At 37.5% G+C, this 20,489-nt stretch overlaps 1 protein-coding gene across 4 annotated transcripts in view; it reads left to right on the top strand.

Annotated features, from left to right (window-relative positions):
- Nucleotides 1-20,034, top strand: part of LOC144662699 (scavenger receptor cysteine-rich type 1 protein M130-like) — a 161,072-nt gene extending 141,038 nt beyond the window's left edge. For 3 of the 4 annotated variants that reach the window (XM_078523559.1, XM_078523558.1, XM_078523555.1), the window contains 8 exons: nucleotides 4,664-4,948; nucleotides 5,659-5,952; nucleotides 6,618-6,902; nucleotides 7,794-8,087; nucleotides 11,287-11,571; nucleotides 12,266-12,559; nucleotides 13,210-13,494; nucleotides 19,683-20,034. In XM_078523559.1, the coding sequence (XP_078379685.1) occupies nucleotides 4,664-4,948; nucleotides 5,659-5,952; nucleotides 6,618-6,902; nucleotides 7,794-8,087; nucleotides 11,287-11,571; nucleotides 12,266-12,559; nucleotides 13,210-13,494; nucleotides 19,683-20,029 (2,369 nt within the window). In that variant the 3' untranslated portion in view covers nucleotides 20,030-20,034. The remainder of the gene's footprint in view (nucleotides 1-4,663; nucleotides 4,949-5,658; nucleotides 5,953-6,617; nucleotides 6,903-7,793; nucleotides 8,088-11,286; nucleotides 11,572-12,265; nucleotides 12,560-13,209; nucleotides 13,495-19,682) is intronic. The other variant, XM_078523556.1, reaches the window with a different exon arrangement.
- The last annotated feature ends 455 nt before the right edge of the window (nucleotides 20,035-20,489 follow it).

The raw sequence follows: 20,489 nt of genomic DNA, 5'->3' as shown, positions 1-20,489 counted from the left end.
GCTTTCACGGTAAACCAATCCGATTTGCCTGCTCCATCGATCACTGCACACTTGGTGTTGCTGTAAAACAGTTTGACCATTCTAATGAACTTTGATGGTATTCCATAAGACTGCATTATCCTCCACAGTGTTTCGCGGTGGACACTATCAAATGCTTTCTCATAATCTACAAAACAGGTATACAGACTTGCATTCCATTCCAGCGATTGTTCGATGACATTTCGAAGCACAAAGATGTGTTCAGTCGTGCTTCGCCCCCTTCTGAAACCTGCCTGTTCTTCCCTTAACATCCCATCCACTGCATCATGCAGTCTTGTAATAATTACTCTTCCCATAACTTTCGCTGGTACAGATAACAACGTTATTCCACGCCAGTTGCCACAGTCAGTAAGATTCCCTTTTTTGGGAAGCTTAACGATCAGACCACAATTCCAGTCCTCCGGGATTTCCTCTGTCTCCCACACCGTGCGAAATAGGTCTTCTAGCACGCACGCAGTTGTCTCTATGTCAGCCTTCAGTAGCTCTGCTGTGATTGAATCCATTCCAGCTGCTTTGCCATTCTTCGTGTTCTTCAGAGCCTGCTTTATTTCCTGTCGGGTGATACATTCGTCGCTGACATCTATTTCGTTTGGCTGTCTATCATCGACAACTGTGGGGGCTACTGGATCAGGCCGGTTCAGAACATTGTCGAAATGTTCTTGCCACCTATGTCTGATCTCCTCTTCTGTTGTTAATAGCTTTCCATCCTGGTCTTTCACCATGTTCATTCTTCGTGGCCGGTCGTTGCATAACGTCTTCGTTACCTCATACACCTCTTTGAGGTTGCCATACCTTGCAGCCTCCTCGGCTTCCCTTGCAAGCGCATTTGCCCATTCCCTCTTGTCCGCTCTCAAACTTCTCTTTACTTCCTTGTTCTTGTCATTGTATTCTATTCTCCTTCTATCTCTTATCCTTTCTGATCTTGTCTCCTCCATCTTCTTCTTCAATTTCTTTCTTTCGTCAATTTTTCTCCAACTTAATGCACTTATCCAAGTCTTGCTCTTCCTTTGTCTATGACCAAGAACTGATTTTGCTGTTTCGCTGTAGGCCTTCTTGATGTTCGACCATTTCTCCTCGACACTTTCGGCATTCTGGGTGTCATCTTCTCCTGTTTCATCCGACTCAGTTCCTGCCAAGCAGCTAAATCTGTTCTTAAGCTCTAAGACAAACCTTTGTTTAATCTCAGGCACCTTTAGCTTGCTCAGCTCATATTTCCGTGCAGTCGGTTCGCCTTGCTTTCAGAATAATAAATACACAGTTCAAAACAGTGCATCTTTCGTCGAAAAGATCCGCACCTTGTCAGTAGATCCCGACGAGATCCTAGTATCTTTTGACGTCGTGTCACTTGCATTCCGACCCACCTAGCAACCGAAGTGGTTAAAGAGAGACTAGATTCTGACCAATCACTACCGGAGAGAACCAACTTGTCCATCCAAAATATCATGGCACTTCTACAGTTCGTTCTCGACAACAATTTCCTTGTATTCCAAGGCAACCATTTCCAACAAATTTTCGGTTGTCCGATGGGATCCCCAGTGAGCGCCATCTTGGCCAATCTCGTCATGGAACATGTCGAAGAAAAGGCTCTCTCTTCGACCCCTAACCCTCCCAAATGGTGGTTTAGATACGTAGATGACAGCCACGTATGTGTAAAAAGGGAACACGTAGATGAATTCCACTCACATCTAAATTCCATCAACCCTCACATCAAATTTACAATTGAGGTAGAATCAGAAGGTTCCATTGCCTTTCTTGACACCGTGTCTATCTTCAGGAAAGGTAACAACACCGATCGTTACCTGGATTTCAAATCACACCACCATCCCCAGCATAAACACTCGGTCGCTCGCACTCTCATGGATCGCACGAGGAACATTCCTTCCACCGAGGAGGACGTATCACGTATCACGTATCACGTATCACCCTGTAACGATTGCGACTGTGTCTATGATGGTCAGACATCATGCGCGCTTAAAACACGTATGAAAGAACACGCAAAGGCCATCGCAACATTGGATAAAAACTCTTTGTTGGCAAAACACCATATGCTTAACGACCATCAAATAGATTTGGAGAGCGTCGAAATTGTTGACAGGTCAACGGTGTGGAAACAACGACTAATTCTTGAAGCTTGGCATTCTGTGCGAGATAGGAACGCTATAAACGAACACATAGCGCTACCAAACGTTTACAATAGCATTAAGAATTTATAGACTCATTAAGAATGCTCTAGAGACTTTTGTTGCACTCGGAAAGTTCATTTAGTTTTCACACATTCGTTACATATTTTAACAGGACCCCGTTGAACATTTACATTTTTATCTTGCTGAAGAAGGCAACAGTAGTGGCCGAAACGTCCAAAAACAATATTTTTAGCCAGTGTCAACTTTCTTCATTCGTTTTTTACAGAATTTTTATATTTTGATGTTTATGTTAATAATTTTTCTTTGGCGTCCTTTATATCCTGTTTTGATATGCTTGGCCATGCATCATAGCCAGTTTCAGAATAAACTTTTTAAAATTGCTGATGAACGTAACGCAATAGGCCTGGTTTTAAACCGCCCCATTTGGAAAAAAAGGAATAGACTTTCTTTGCCATCAAATAATTATTTTCTGTTTCGTGATAGAGTGGTAATTCAATTACCTGCAAACAGAGAGGCTTGTTTATTTTGTCGTGGGAATAAGAGATGTTTCGTCTAGCTTCATAGCAGGTAATTGAATTACCACTCTATCACGAAACAGAAAAGAATAATTTGATGGCAAGGAAAGTCAATTTCTTTTTTCCAGATGGGGCGGTTTGAAACCAGGCCTATTGTGTTACGTTCATCAGCAATTTTAAAAAGCTTATTTGGAAACTGGCTATGATGCATGGCCAAGCATATCAAAACAGGAAATAAAGGTCCTAAGGTCGCCAATGAAAAATTATTAAGATAAACAACAAATGTTTGAAAAAATGTTGTAAATTATTATATAGATCAGAATTTTACTTTAACAAGTGACACATCAGCACCGCCACCGCCCCGCAGGCCATCTCCGCTTCCCAACCGCCCCCTCCCCCTCCCCCTTCAAACGCTTCATTTCAACAGGCCTTTCTAATACCCAGTCCACCCGCAAGGATTTATAAAGTTGTGTGACGATTTCGCAAAAGTTCGTTTCTACTTATGACAGTATAACGGCTGAGCAAATGCCATCCACCTCTTAATGCCACTTAGTTCCATGGATCAACATTACTAGGCGAAGTAACGGACCAAAACCAAGCTTCAACGTGACGGAAATTAGTGCAAATGTCCAGACGTGTTTGTACAAACATACGAAGATCGACAATATTTTCCCTGTCTGAAAGCATTTTTTTGAAGCAGGAACAAGTATTCATGAAGAAAAGGCAACTTTCTGTTAATCAACGCGATAATATTGGTTTGGTTTGATGGCTACGTTCAAATTTTCGTGTTCAAGGCTGTCACGCAATCTATGGCAAAAATGATTTGGATTTTTTACGCGAAATATCATGGGAACTGGATTCATCTTGAATTTCTTTAATATATTTGAGGTGTGCCATCGGAAGATTTGAATTCCACCTTCTTTGTCCAAGCTAATATTCAAGGGACAATTAAAGTCACCTTCCATACTTATTTTGTCTTCATTCCCGAAGTCGTTGGCTCTTAATAAATTCGACAGATTGATGTTTTAAGCTGATCAATGTGTTAAGCTGATCAATGTTTAGAGCACATTTTGCAAAATTCGTAGATTTTTTTGAAAAAAGTACCACAGTAAACTCTCTCTTAACGGACACCTCGCTCTATAAGACGGACACCTCCATAAGGCGGACACCTGAAGATGGTCCCTGCTGTTTTTCAGTCATTTTACTGTAGCTAATCTCTCTATAAGACGGACACCTCTCTAAGACGGACAACCGACACTTTGAAAACGTTAACGGACGCTTTGGAATTTTTTCCATTAGAGAAAATACTTTAAAACTTTGTATCGACCTAAAGCGAAGTTAGTCAGCGCTTTAAGGATACCACACTTACTCACCAAAAACATTAAACGCTTTAAAGGATTACTTTCCTGCTTATGTATCAGGGCACTGAAGAGGTCGTTTTCTACTTACAGTATTACAGTTTGTAGATCTCAACTTTTGCTTTAACAAGCGAATACTATCTTTTTATAATTTTAGTCTTGTTCTAGTTTGCAAAGTGTACTCAGTACAGTTAAGATTTTAGATTAGAAGCCGTGAACCTTTGCTTAAACGAGCATACATCTAGACATGATACAGTTTGCAACATGTATGTACTGCTCACTTTTTAGAAGCAGTGAGTTATCGATTGTAATGAAAAGAGTCAATTTTCTAATATTATTTTTGTCCTAGTTTGTAGATTTTGCTTAAGTAAGCGACTTTAAACAGACTCAAAACAGGCGTGTATTCATTGCGCATAGGTTCACCTTTGTTATCTAAGAATTAATAGTGTAACGTTACCCTGACTCTCTATAAGGCGGACACCTCTCTAAGACGGACAGTTGGGGCCCGTCCCGACCGCGTCCGTGTTAGAGAGAGTTGACTGTTTTTTGTAACCCGAGATTATATATTTGCAATTCTCTCAGTTCATGCCTTATGGTTTGATTTCAGATTTTGCAGGACAGCCACAATTTGATGCAAATGGCTTGGAAAGTATCACCATCAGTTGGAACTCCTCACGGTCCATGAACTTCACTGTACAAACATGGAACAATGGTACATTAAGCTGGGAGGAAACGGGTTGTAATGCAAGCCTTGCTGTTGGATCCTGTTTGGTAGACAAACCCAGGGCAACCGTAATCAATTTAAGGCCAGCTAGTTTGTACATTTTCAGGGTTAGTGCCAGAGACAACATTACAAGTCCAGCATCGAAAGAAATGAAAACCAAAGAACTAGGTTAGATATACCAAAGATTGTAATTGTATAAAAGAGGCTAGACAGTGTTGTACCTTCAAAAAAGATGCATGCAATACAACATCTACAACGGTAAAACATATTTTTCCTAACCGGCGGATTTTGAAAAGTTATACTTAGCTTTGGCCTTAAATATCTACCAGTAACAAGAAAACGCCAAAAAATGTCATATTGCTCCATGCAAACAAAATATTCAGAGTGCATGCAATACAACATTTCCAAAAGGGAAAAAAATATATTATTGCCATTCATAACACTCATAATTTTTCTTGAAAGTAAAAAATAGTTTCGCATGTCTACAAGTAGCAAGAAAACCGCAATAATATTTTATTGCTCAATATCGGACAAATCGAGGTTAACATCGTTTAGGGATAAAAATGCAAGTTACCGCAGATTGTGTATATTTACTGACTTACACTGAAAATTTTGTTTGCCCCTCAGTGAATCTGTTTATGCATTCCTCCTCTCGATTTATCGAGCCGACAAATCGAACGCGCTGAATCCAAATTCTTATGAAAACAGCGCACTGGGCGTGACACACTTTCCCTAAGGAGCGCTTGTGCGAGATGTTCAGTGCTTTCCTTAAGCACTTGAGAATAACGAAGAGGAAAATAAATAAATAAGTAAACAATCTGTACAAAAAATTACGCGACGTCTACTACAATATGGCTTTTATCTGCTTTTGTCTTTAGATATCCCAGGAAAGCCATTTTTCATCGATTCTTCGATGGACACCATCACTATTGGTTGGACATCAAATGCATGGCCTAACGTTATGTACACTGTCATGTTAAATATGAACAACCAAAGTTGGTGGATGAACGCTACGTGTTCTGAGAGTCTTTGGTCTAATCAATGCACTGTAAATGGGACCACAGTTAAGGTGCTTGGTCTCAAAGGAAACATCGTTTACTATTTTAAAGTTTTCGCAATCTTGCAAGGTGTTAAAAGTAAAAACAGTTTACCTTCACTGCCACTAAGAACAGGTAAGGTTCAATTTCCAAGTATCGCAACTATTTTTCTAGTTCGATAAAAGAGGCTTTCATTATGTACCTATAGTTTTACCGTGAAAATCAATTAATGGTTACCGTAAAGCTTCCGAAAGTAGCGACCCTCCCAAAGTACCGATGAAATTTTACCACCACCGAAGACCGACGCGACGCTCAAACCCCTACTTGACTTGTTCTTTACCAACTTAATGCCAGGGTTTCTATAAATTATTACGAGTCTACACTGTCCGCACGGCATCCCGCTCGTTATTTTTTCTTATCGGAACAAGTAGATATATTGGAGATAACGAACCGGCTCGAATAGGAAGACTAGTGCAATGTTTTCTGATTATGCTGTTATGAGGCTCTAAGTTCTTTTTTGTTAACTGAATTCTCTCAATAATTCATCCTTCATTTAATTTTCTAGTACCCACTTATAAATTTGACGATAACGGATCTGTGGAAATTTAACTTTTCAAGATTTTTATTTTATAAATGATGATTTGTTTCAAGTTATACACTTGTAATACAAAGTTTCTTTAAATTATTATTATTATTATTATTATTATTATTTTATTGCAATAAAAGGCCCTCTTAAATACCCCTTTTTATATGCAAGTAATTTTACTTTTCCCATATCCTACCTTACTGTTTCTTTACAGATTCTGTTGGTCCACCACAATTTACTGCAAATGACTTGGAAAGTATCACCATCAGTTGGAACTCTTCACGGTCCATGAATTTCACTGTACAAACATGGAACAATGGCACTTCAAGCTGGGAGGACACGCGTTGTGATGCAAGCATTGTTACTGGATCCTGTTTGGTAGACAAACAAAGGGCAATCGTGATCAATTTAAGGCCATCCAGTTTGTACATTTTCAGAGTTAGTGCCAGAAACAACATTACAAGTCCAGCATCGAAAGAAATGAAAACCAAACAACTAGGTGAGTCGTGCCAACGATTGTAATAATAATAATAATAATAATAATGATAATAATGGTTTATTAACAATATATCCATAATACATGGCTCTTCACCTGTTAATACTAACTAAATATAAAAATTACACTTTGATATAAAAGATATAAAAGAATTTGTTTTAAAAGAATTGAATTAAATTGAATTGAATTAAAGAGACTAGAAAGTGTTGTAACTTCAAAACGATGCATGCAATACAACATCTACAACGGTGAAACATATTTTTCCTAACGGGTTTGGAAAGTTATCCATTAGCCTTAAATATCTTCCAGTAACAAGAAAACGCCAAAAAATGTTATATTGCTCAATGCAAACAAAATATTAAGAGTGCATGCAATACAACATTTCCAAAAAGGAAAACAGATTTTCTCTTGTCATTTTTAGCACCTATAATGTTTCTTGTACAAACTCTAGTTTCAAATGCCTACAAGTAGCATGAAAACCGCAATAATATTTTATTACTCCATATCGGACAAATCGAGGTTAACATCGTTTGGCGACTAAAATGCAAGTTACCGCCAATTGTTTATATTTACAGATCCACATTGAAAGTTTGTTTGCTCCGCAATGAATCTGTTAATGCATTGCTCCTTTGTAAACATTTATTAATATTGCATTAACAAGGACTCGATTTATCAAGCCGACAAAGCGGAACAGGTTGAATCCAAATTCTTATGAAAACAGCGCAGTGGGCACCGGGTGACTCGCATCCCAAAGGAGCGCTTGTGCGAGGTGTTCAGTGCTTTCGCTAAGAACATGAGAATTGTAAAGAGCAAAATAAATAAATAATACAGTAATCTATTAATAGCTCCTGAAACGTCTAATAGAAAAACGCTTTTATCCGTTTTTTTCTTTAGATATCCCAGGAAAGCCATTTTTCATCGATTCTTCGATGGACACCATCACTATTGGTTGGACATCAAATGCATGGCCTAACGTTATGTACACTGTCATGTTAAATATGAACAACCAAAGTTGGTGGATGAACGCTACGTGTACTTTGAGTCTTTGGTCTAATCAATGCACTGTAAATGGGACCACAGTTAAGGTGCTTGGTCTCAAAGAAAACATCGTCTACTATTTTAAGGTTTTCGCAATCTTGCAAGGTGTTAGAAGTAAAAGCAGTTTATCTTCACTGCCACTAAGAACAGGTGAGGCTCAATTTCCAAATATCGCAACTATTTCCCTAGTTTGATAAGAGAGGCTTTCATAATGTGTCTATAGTTTTACCGTTATAATCAATGATTGAAGAAAACGTGACGTAATGGTTTCCTTAAAGCTTCCGAAAGTAGCGACCCTCCCAAAGTACCGATGAAGTTTCACAACCTCCGAAGAAAACTGCGACCTAAAACCCCTACTTGACGTGTTCCTTAGCAACTTAATGCCAGGTTTCCCATAAATTATTACGAGTCTAAACTGTCCGCTCGGCAAGCCGCTCGTTATTGTTTCAAATCAGAACAAGTAGATATATTGGAGATAACGAACCGGCTCGGCCCCTTGTCAATCAACAATGCGTTGTGTATACCTTTCAGTGTAACCTGTGCAATGCAGGGTATGTCGGTTATAAGTGCCGACATCTAAACTAACGAATTGAAGAACACAAGGGATCCGCCATTCGTTATCACCTCAAGGAGCAACACGATATGGCCCCAGATGACAGAAGTGTCAGAGCAAGTTTGACTGCCTTATTTTTGAAATGTTTGTTATCAAAGAACTGAACAAACTTTAAACAAACAATGCGATTTTATCTGCGCGAAATTATTTGTTTAGGTCGGTTTTTAATTACTTTGATTGATTCCGTAACCTTTTAACTTCATAAATATTTCGTCATGGATTTTACATATTTTATCTTATTTCAGCGTTCGTGACATTTCTGCCTGTTTTACTATTTTAATATATTTATGCTAATTTTGTATTTTACTCGCACTTGAAAATGACCTCGAAGAGGACGAAACGTCGTAATAATAATAGTAATAATAATTATCATTTGTATAGCGCCAATTCCATACGTTCAAAGGCGCTTGACAATGTTAAAAAGTAAAATATTAATTAATTAAATTACAATTTAATTTGAATTTAAAAAATAAGATATTATCAATATAAAAAGGCCTCTCTCGGTCTTTATAATTTTAAAAAATAAAATATTAATTACGTAATTTACAATTTACTTTGGATTAAAAAATAAAATATGATTCATATAAAAGGCCTCTCTAAAAAGTAATGTGTTAAGTTCTTTTTTAAAAACGTCAAGTGATTTGATAAGTTTAAGTTTCTTTGGAAGCGCATTCCATAGTCTGGGAGCGGCAACTTTAAAAGATCGTTCTCCATAAGACTTTAAGTTTGCTTTCGGTACAACAAACAGATTCATTGATTGTCGTGACTTTATATAAAGCGTTAAGTTTTATAACAAAATCAATATCTAAGAAATTAATCATCAAGTTTCTTAACGTGGTTGCGTTTTTCCAAATTTAATTTTTTTCCGTGTTTATGCCATCTTTCCTTTCCCGAATGATTATACCTTCAGCGTTTTTGTCAAACATCGATTCAAGTCCGTTTTTACAACTCACTTTCCAATGTTATTCGCGCATTGTCGCAGGGATTATCTTGAAAGGCGGCTAACGATTTTTTAAATTTGCAAGTTAAATTTTCTTCACGTTTTTGTCGAATTTTTAATAAACGTTTTGAAAAAAAAAAATAGAATCAGTGCTATATTAAATTTGATCCAGTTCCAAATCGGTCTAGGATCTTTGAGATCCTTGGCTTCTTCGAGCCAAATAGGCAATTTGTCATTTATCATGTTTTTATATTCTTCGTTCGCAAGCAGCGCCGTATTTGATTTTCCAATAGGCCGTTTTACGGATAGGGCGGCCATAATGATTTTGCCCCCTTGGCATCCTATAATGCTCATTGAAATGATTTATTCTTTTATTGTGATAATTCTTTAATTACCATAATAAAAGAAAAAATTTATATTAAAGGATGCTCTGGGGACAAAGTCCATATCTGTAAAACGGCCTATAGCCAGGACCTCTGTTATTTTCTTTAAATTCCAGAAACATTGCAGCGTGGTCCGATTTGATTAAGGGCAACATATCCACATTTGAGACGAAATCATGTATTTTAACCGAGATCGACCAATATTCTAATCTACAGAGAAGGAGAACAACGACCCCTTTTAAATAAACAAAATCCAATTCATTAAAATGATTTGGATTTTTTACGCGAAATATCATGGGAACTGGATTCATCTTGAATTTCTTTAATATATTTGAGGTGTGCCATCGGAAAATTTGAATTCCACCTTCTTTGTCCAAGCTAATATTCAAGGGACAATTAAAGTCACCTTCCATACTTATTTTTTCTTCATTCTCGAAGTCGTTGGCTCTTGATAAATTCGACAGATTGATGTTTTAAGCTGATCAATGTGTTAAGCTGATCAATGTTTAAAGCACATATTGCAAAATTCGTAGATTTTTTTGAAAAAAGTACCACAGTAAACTCTCTCTTAACGGACACCTCGCTCTGTAAGACGGACACCTCCATAAGGCGGACACCTGGAGATGGTCCCTGCTGTTTTTCAGTCATTTTACTGTAGCTAATCTCTCTATACGGCGGACACCTCTCTAAGACGGACAACCGACACTTTGAAAACGTTAACGGACGCTTTGGAATTTTTTCCATTAGAGAAAATACTTTAAAACTTTGTATCGACCTAAAGCGAAGTTAGTCAGCGCTTTAAGGATACCACACTTACTCACCAAAAACATTAAACGCTTTAAAGGATTACTTTCCTGCTTATGTATCGGGGCACTGAAGAGGTCGTTTTCTACTTACAGTATTACAGTTTGTAGATCTCAACTTTTGCTTTAACAAGCGAATACTATCTTTTTATAATTTTAGTCTTGTTCTAGTTTGCAAAGTGTACTCAGTACAGTTAAGATTTTAGATTAGAAGCCGTGAACCTTTGCTTAAACGAGCATACATCTAGACATGATACAGTTTGCAACATGTATGTACTGCTCACTTTTTAGAAGCAGTGAGTTATCGATTGTAATGAAAAGAGTCAATTTTCTAATATTATTTTTGTCCTAGTTTGTAGATTTTGCTTAAGTAAGCGACTTAAAACAGACTCAAAACAGGCGTGTATTCATTGCGCATAGGTTCACCTTTGTTATCTAAGAATTAATAGTGTGACGTTACCCTGACTCTCTATAAGGCGGACACCTCTCTAAGACGGACAGTTGGGGCCCGTCCCGACCGCGTCCGTGTTAGAGAGAGTTGACTGTTTTTTGTAACCCGAGATTATATATTTGCAATTCTCTCAGTTCATGCCTTATGGTTTGATTTCAGATTTTGCAGGACAGCCACAATTTGTTGCAAATGGCTTGGAAAGTATCACCATCAGTTGGAACTCCTCACGGTCCATGAACTTCACTGTACAAACATGGAACAATGGTACATTAAGCTGGGAGGAAACGGGTTGTAATGCTAGCCTTGCTGTTGGATCCTGTTTGGTAGACAAACTCAGGGCAACCGTAATCAATTTAAGGCCAGCTAGTTTGTACATTTTCAGGGTTAGTGCCAGAGACAACATTACAAGTCCAGCATCGAAAGAAATGAAAACCAAAGAACTAGGTTAGATATACCAAAGATTGTAATTGTATAAAAGAGGCTAGACAGTGTTGTACCTTCAAAAAAGATGCATGCCATACAACGTCTACAACGGTAAAACATATTTTTCCTAACCGGCGGATTTTGAAAAGTTATACTTAGCTTTGGCCTTAAATATCTACCAGTAACAAGAAAACGCCAAAAAATGTCATATTGCTCCATGCAAACAAAATATTCAGAGTGCATGCAATACAACATTTCCAAAAGGGAAAAAAATATATTATTGCCATTCATAACACTTATAATTTTTCTTGAAAGTAAAAAATAGTTTCGCATGTCTACAAGTAGCAAGAAAACCGCAATAATATTTTATTGCTCAATATCGGACAAATCGAGGTTAACATCGTTTAGTGATAAAAATGCAAGTTACCGCAGATTGTGTATATTTACTGACTTACACTGAAAATTTTGTTTGCCCCTCAGTGAATCTGTTTATGCATTCCTCCTCTCGATTTATCGAGCCGACAAATCGAACGCGCTGAATCCAAATTCTTATGAAAACAGCGCTTGTGCGAGATGTTCAGTGCTTTCCTTAAGCACATGAGAATTACAAAGAGGAAAATAAATAAATAAATAAATAAATAAATAAGTAAACAATCTGTACAAAAAATTACGCGACGTCTACTACAATATGGCTTTTATCTGCTTTTGTCTTTAGATATCCCAGGAAAGCCATTTTTCATCGATTCTTCGATGGACACCATCACTATTGGTTGGACATCAAATGCATGGCCTAACGTTATGTACACTGTCATGTTAAATATGAACAACCAAAGTTGGTGGATGAACGCTACGTGTTCTGAGAGTCTTTGGTCTAATCAATGCACTGTAAATGGGACCACAGTTAAGGTGCTTGGTCTCAAAGGAAACATCGTTTACCGTTTTAGGGTTTTCGCAATCTTGCAAGGTGTTAGAAGTAAAAGAAGTTTACCTTCACTGCCACTAAGAACAGGTGAGGCTCAATTTCCAAATATCGCAACTATTTCCCTAGTTTGATAAGAGAGGCTTTCATAATGTGTCTATAGTTTTACCGTTATAATCAATGATTGAAGAAAACGTGACGTAATGGTTTCCTTAAAGCTTCCGAAAGTAGCGACCCTCCCACAGTACCGATGAAGTTTCACAACCTCCGAAGAAAGCTGTGACCTAAAACCCCTACTTGACGTGTTCCTTAGCAACTTAATGCCAGGGTTCCCATAAATTATTACGAGTCTAAACTGTCCGCTCGGCAAGCCGCTCGTTATTGTTTCCCATCAGAACAAGTAGATATATTGGAGATAACGAACCGGCTCGAATAGGAAGACTGGTGCAGTGTTTTCTGATTAGGCTGTTATGAGGCTCTAAGTTCTTTTTATAAACTGAATTCCCTCAATAATTAATCCTTCATTTAATTTTCTAGTACCTACTTATAGATTTGATGATAACGGATCTGTGGAAATTTAACTTTTCAAGATGTTTATTATTCAATGATGATTTGTTTCAAGTTATACACTTGTAATACAAAGTTTCTTTTAAATATTATTTTATTGCAATAGAAGCCCTTCTTAAAACCCGTTTTTATACGCAAGAAATGGTACTTTTTGCTTTACGTTTTCTGTACAGATTCTGTCGGACCGCCACAATTTATTGCAAATGACTTGGAAAGTATCACCATCAGTTGGAACTCTTCACGGTTCTTGAATTTCACTGTACAAACATGGAACAGTAGCACTTCAAGCTGGGAGGACACGCGTTGTGATGCAAGCATTGTTACTGGATCCTGTTTGGTAGACAAACAAAGGGCAATCGTGATCAACTTAGGGCCATCCAGTTTGTACATTTTCAGAGTTAATGCCAGAGACAACATTACAAGTCCAGCATCGAAAGAAATGAAAACCAAAGAATTAGGTGAGTTGTCTGAAAGGTTATAGTTAAACATGCAAAGCAACCAAAGCGTTCAAAGCAAATATCCAAAGATGAATTAATGAAATCTTTTGCTCTTTTCAACCCTTAACGACTCGTGTTTTGCGCTCCCGCTCGCTTCTCCCTCTGTTTGTTTTGGCGTTCATTTTCGTTGAAATATTGGGAGGCTGTGAAAAGTATATGTTTATCAGTTGATGCAAGCTGGCGTAAGTAAGTATGTTAAGTATGTTAGCATAGCACAAAAACGCTTAATACGGCCCAGGAACGCGAAAAATACACCACACACGAGTCAATTCACATCTAATTCACCTTTATTGAAATGTTTAAAACGAGATTCATTTAGAAATGTAATTTTCAGAGATTTATTCATAACTCTCATAGATTTCTACATATTCCTTTTGTTCGTCTTATGTGAACGATTATTAACCACGAACACATAGGGTTGTCTGCCTGTGATCTAACTAACTGTACAGAAATCTGTCACATTTTATTTGTAAGGGACTTCATTACATTAATGTTTTACAATGCTTTTAGCACATAAATTTCAAAACCGAGGAAGCATTTTTATCAGGATTGTAACTTGGAATGTTAAGCAATATTCGAACAGCAGCCATGAAACGTTTTTTTTCTGAACATTTTTTTTTTAGAATTTGTTTTTCAAAACAGAGAGAATGAGAGTCCAATCTCACAGTGCTGCTGTCTTTTTTGTAGAAAGGTACAATATTTTGATATAAGGATTATACAGTTTCATAATAATGTGATTTTTGGCGGACAGAAATAGCTTCTGTTGACATAAATTAAAACAGACAAAATATATTTAAGGGAAGTTCTTTTATTTGTAAAGAGTGTTGTGCGTTGTGTATTGCACAGTACCAGATATCGCTGGAGGGGAAAAAGTTGTTTATAAATTTATTATTCTAACATGAGCTTTCAGTTGGAATCTGGTTACCGGTTACCGGTTACCGATTTCACATTTTCAGTTACCGGTTACCGATTTCTCATTTGGTATCTAAACTAATATTCTTAGGTCCAATTTTTGAAAAAATCCGTATGGGAGGAATTGACAGGCATTTGCCTAATTCCGATACAGCAAACAAAGTACAAGAACAAAAACAATATGTATATTTTGCGAATGTTATAAATATCTTTTCTTGTCACGTTTTGTTCGTTGTACAAGGTTTGCGAAGTTTGAAGCGTTATAACTTAGAAAAAATTAGGTTAAAAATTCGGTTCTTTGCAGGCGTGATGTTACACTCGTTGCTGTAGTCATCGCAATATTTCACTCGCCGATCGCAACACATGCTCAAGGTATATCAGCTTACAAAGTATGGAGTACGCATCTTTTTACCCAACGATGTGCCATTTTCAAAACGTTATAACTTTCTATACCGGCAATGAAATTTAACAGAAATACACAAACAGGCGCACAACTAGGTGTACTATACATCGCAACTTCCAGAATATCCATCGCAACAGCAATTTTAACAAAATAACACCGGTACTCCGCGCGCAAATAAACCCACTTCCGGTTTACCAACTCCGGTAATCGACTTTGGGGCTTAATAACTTTCCACTCCTCGAGAATATTACTGCAAAATTAACAGTATTGCTAGCTAATAAGGTCTTCTATTTATCGCAATCCACCAACAGGCCATCGCCCCAAATGTCAGTTATATATCAGGCAACAAAATATAGCTGGCTTAACATTTCACTCACCACATGCCATTTTCAAAAGGTTATAACTTTTTTTGCAGACATTAATATGAAATGAAACTACACACGCGAGAACATAACTAAGTGTACTATCCATCGCAACTGTGTAGATATCCGTCGCAACAACAATAATCGATCCATTTGGGTACAAAACAACACTGTTGCTATGCCTGGAAATGACTACTTCCAGTTCTGCTACCCGGATGCCGATTTTGTGGTTTAATAACTTTTGTCTCTGACCAAACACTATACCGAAAAACTCGACATCGGGAGAAAACAAGGTGTGTCACTCATCGCAATCACCTACAAGATCATCGCAGCGTTCCTCAAATACATATCAGCCAACAAAGTACGGTCGCCATAACGTTTGACTCCCCACTTGCCATTTCAAAAAAAGTTATAACTTTCCATGCAGATATTGATACGAAATGCAACATACACAAGCACGCATACAACTATGTGTGCTACCCATCGCAAGTAAGGATATATCTATTGCAACAACGATAATCGATTTATTAAGGCACATAACAACACCTTGACACTGTTTGAAAGTATCCCACTTCCGGTTCACCTACTATGGTAATAATAATAATAATAATAATAATAATAATAATAATAATAATAATAATAATAATAATAATAATAATAATAATAATAATAAAAGCTTTTATTTATACACGATAAATGTTTTGCAGCATAGCTGATGTGGTCGTGTTTACAAATTACTATTAGTATATGAAGCTAACTAAACTCTTAATGTAACTAAACTCGTAATGTACTTTGTAGCTTAATAACTCTACACTCCTTGAGAATATCACTGTAAAATTAACAGTATTGTTAGCTAATAAGATCTTTTATTCATCGCAACCCACCAACAGGCCATCGGCACAAAAGTCAGTTATATATCAGGCAACAGCATATGGCCAGCTTAACATTTTACTCACCACATGCCATTTTCTAAAAGTTATAACTTTTTTTTTGCAGACGTTGAAATGAAATGCAACTAAACAAGCGAGCACATAACTAAGTGTATTATCCATCGCAGGTGTGTAGATTTCCATCGCAACAACAGTTATCGATCCATTTTGGTACATAACAACACTGTTGCTAGGCCTCGAAATTACTACTTCCGGTCCTGCTACCCGGATGCCGATCTCATAGTTTAATATCTTTTGACTCCGACCAAACATTATACCAAAAAACTCAACATCGCGAGATAACAGGATGTATCACTCATCACAATCACTTACAAGATCATCGCAGCGTTCCTCAAATACATATCGGCCAACAAAGTACGGCCGCCATCACGTTTGACTCGCCACTTGCCATTTTCAAAAAAAGTTATAACTTTACACTCCTTGAGAATATCACTGCAAAATTAACAATATTGTTATCTAATAAGGTCTTCTATCCATCGCAACTCTCCATCATTTCACTCACCACATGCCATTTTCAATAAGTTGTAACGTTCTATGCAGGCATTGAAAGGAAATGCAACTACACAAGGAAACACGTGAATAAGTGTAATTCCTATCGTAAGTTTGGAGATATCCATCGCAACAACAATAATCTATTAATCAAAGAGATTATCAAACAGATCATCGTCAACCATAATATTAAATATTAGTCACTTTGCTAAAATAATATGGCCTTCGTGTTATTAATCGTTACAACTTTCTAAACATATTATATTTCCAAAGAAATCGAAGAAGCGAAGGTCATAATGAAAAAAACGAAGATCTCAATTGCAAGATTGAAGCGAAGATCTGAAATTGACCAAAATTCGCGCGATCAAATTGAACGCTCAGATATTAACCTGTAACTGTTCGTGAACATTATAAAAAATATCTGTAATTTCAGAATTTTCGCATTTGACTACATTTCACTTTTAATTTGGCAACAGTTGTTTACAGTCACTGCCGCGAACAAGAATGTCAAGAATCCTTTATTGTTTCTATAATTGCATGTGAGTTATACAGTTCGTTAACGAAGAAGTGAAATATCTATCCACTGCGAATTACACTGAATAAACTTCCAAACCGTTTCATTCCGTAAAACGAAGTTTTGCTCAAAAAAGGAAGATTTGCAAAAAAAAAAATTGCGAAGAAAACAAAGACCGTGGGTACCCACGTCACAGAGAGGCTCAATTTCCCAATATATTCATTGAACATTCAGATACAACCACACATGCCTTCTATGTTCTAATTAATTTTCTTGGAAGGGCAGACTTTCTCTTACTCTTCTTGGTTTTTGGCCTTTTCTCGCTTTCTTCTCCTCTTTGTTTAGCATGTTCCATGAACTTGTGATACAGGGTGTGCCCCCCCCACCCCCCCCGTGCTCCAAAAATCTATGCAAGTGCTGTGTGTCGGGTCAATTTCCTCGTTCTCCATAAGAAATAGTGTCATGAGCTCTGGAAGAGGAACGCTGCTGATCATTTCGGTGAACGGTTTTATACCGTACAGGTTTGTTAATGTGTGCGTTTCAACCAGTAGATCATATAGGCCTCGTTCACTAGGTAGTACTTTCCAGGAAGTGTGACGCATTAATTCCTTTTGAAAAGCGAAGATTTTGTCACCAAAGAAAGCAAATATTGCGTTAAGTTCGCGATCCCGAACTTGTAGAAACTCTTTCCTGGAGAGTATGATAGATGCCGTTAGTCGCTCATTTGTTTCAGTAGCTTCCGGATTGTCAGGAATTGACTTCAAAAACGGAACTTGTTTTGCCACAAACGTTTCCACCTCTTTGTCTGTCTCTCACTTGCTTCGGCTAACGTAGGCGGATCAGCCTCTTCCTCCGGGATCGGACTTTGCTGTTTTTTTATGGTTCTTCCATTTCCAGTTTCTCCGGCCGCGTACCCTGTGTTTCCTCAGTTATTTTAATACCTTCTTTACTGCTAAGTGGGTTGAAGTCAGAACCATGAAATAAACAATTTTTAATAAACATTTTTTTTCCGATTTCTCCTAAGAACATTTCTATAAATGGTGAGCCGGAAGTGGAATACTTTCGACCAGTATCAAGGTGGTACCTTAATAAATCGTCACTCGCGGTCGTCGCTTCGCGACGCTTTTGGCTCGCTTCGCTCGCCAATAGAGGGCGACTTGGTGCAAGTCTAATTACCATAGTAGGTGAACCGGAAGTGGGATACTTTCGAACAGTGTCAAGGTGTTGTTATGTGCCTTAATAAATCGATTATCGTTGTTGCGATAGATGTTTCCTTACTTGCGATGGGTAGCACACGTAGTTATGTGCGTGCTTGTGTATGTTGCATTTGGTTTCAATATCTGCATAGAAAGTTATAACTTTTTGAAAATGGCAAGTGGCGAGTCAAACGTGATGGCGGCCGTATTTTGTTGACCGAGACGTATTTGAGGAACGCTGCGATGATCTTGTAGGTGATTGCAATGAGTGATACACCTTGTTATCTTCCGATGTCGAGTTTTTCGGTATAGTGTTTGGTCAGAGACAAAAGTTATTAAACCACAAAATCGGCATCCGGGTAGCGGAACTGGAAGTAGTCATTTCCAGGCATAGCAACAGTGTTGTTTTGTACCCAAATGGATCGATTCTTGTTGTTGCAATGGATATCTACACACTTGCGATGGATACTGTTAATTTTGCAGTAATATTCTCAAGGAGTGGAAAGTTATTAAGCCCCAAAGAAGATTACCGGAGTTGGTAAACCGGAAGTGGGTTTCTTTGCGCGCGGAGTACCGGTGTCATTTTGTTAGAATTGCTGTTGCGATGGATATTCTGGAAGTTGCGATGTATAGTACACCTAGTTGTGCGCCTGTTTGTGTATTTCTGTTAAATTTCATTGCCGGTATAGAAAGTTATAACGTTTTGAAAATGGCACATCGTACTCCATACTTTGTAAGCTGATATACCTTGAGCATGTGTTGCGATCGGCGAGTGAAATATTGCGATGACTACAGCAACGAGTGTAACATCACGCCTGCAAAGAACCGAATTTTTAACCTAATTTTTTCTAAGTTATAACGCTTCAAACTTCGCAAACCTTGCACAACGAACAAAACGTGACAAGAAAAGCTATTTATAACATTCGCAAAATATACATATTGTTTTTGTTCTTGTACTTTGTTTGCTGTATCGGAATTAGGCAAATGCCTGTCAATTCCTCCCATACGGATTTTTTCAAAAATTGGACCTAAGAATGTTAGTTTAGATACCAAATGAGGAATCGGTAACCGGTAACTGAAAATGTGAAATCGGTAACCGGTAACCGGTAACCAGATTCCAACTGGTACAAAATAAACCAATATCCATGTGGATCTCTCGATATCGGTAGGACTGCAAATTAAAGAAACTTAGTCCATCCTCTATCCCTGTTAACTAGCAAATAATAGATTCAACTTTGTATAATTTTCTTTTAAAAAGTGTGATATAAACCTTGTTTCCTGAAGCTGTATTTATTAATTTGCCTGGTATGTTTAATTCTCCAGACACTCCTGGCATTCCAGTCTTCGTAAGCAACTCTTTGGACACAATAACCATCAGATGGTCACCACTTGGATTGCAAACTGTCACATACACTATAAATATGAAAACTGGTGACGAAGCTGTGTGGATGAACGCTACTTGCAAGGAAAGCGTACAACCGAATCAATGTACTGTGACTGGAACAACCGCTGAAGTTCTTGGCCTTGAAGAGAATGTTTTGTACCAATTTAGAGTTTACGCCAACTATAAAGGAGTTAGAAGTGCGCCCAGTTTGCCTTCAGAAACTTTGGGAACTGCAGGTGATGTTAGGTGTAGTTGTAATGTATCTTGTTACTTTTTGACTGCATAGAAATAAGAAAATAATGTAGTACTACGCTTGAAGTTTTAAAAAGGGGCTATGTCCCAAATGTGTTTTGTTTTTTATAGATCAAAAGAAAACCATTTTTCATAAAAATTGCTCATCTAAAAGCATAAAAAGTGACGAAAAGACATCGCCGCTTACAGCTGTCATGGACAACATCACTAAAACTGACAACACATAGAGTGGTTAAGCAAATTATTTTCCTTAACGATGTGTTTTCAATGAAGACACCATTTAATGGTGTCTACATTGAAAGCACATCGCTGAGGAAAACAATTTGCTTAACCACTCTATGTGTTCTATATTAACTTTTAATATGCATTTCTAATTCTTTGAAATTCCTCAAACTATAAAAAGATTCTAAAGTCCGGGAAACCTAGTTGAAATATTTACGCATTCAGTCCCGTTCAGCTTTCTTTGGGAATCAGATTACGTATTTTTCGTAGAG

The sequence above is a fragment of the Oculina patagonica genome, chromosome 8 (assembly GCF_052425735.1).
Source record: "Oculina patagonica isolate OP01 chromosome 8, crgOcupat, whole genome shotgun sequence".
Classification (NCBI taxonomy): Eukaryota; Metazoa; Cnidaria; class Anthozoa; order Scleractinia; family Oculinidae; genus Oculina; species Oculina patagonica.
This window is presented reverse-complemented; position numbering and strand designations above follow the sequence as displayed.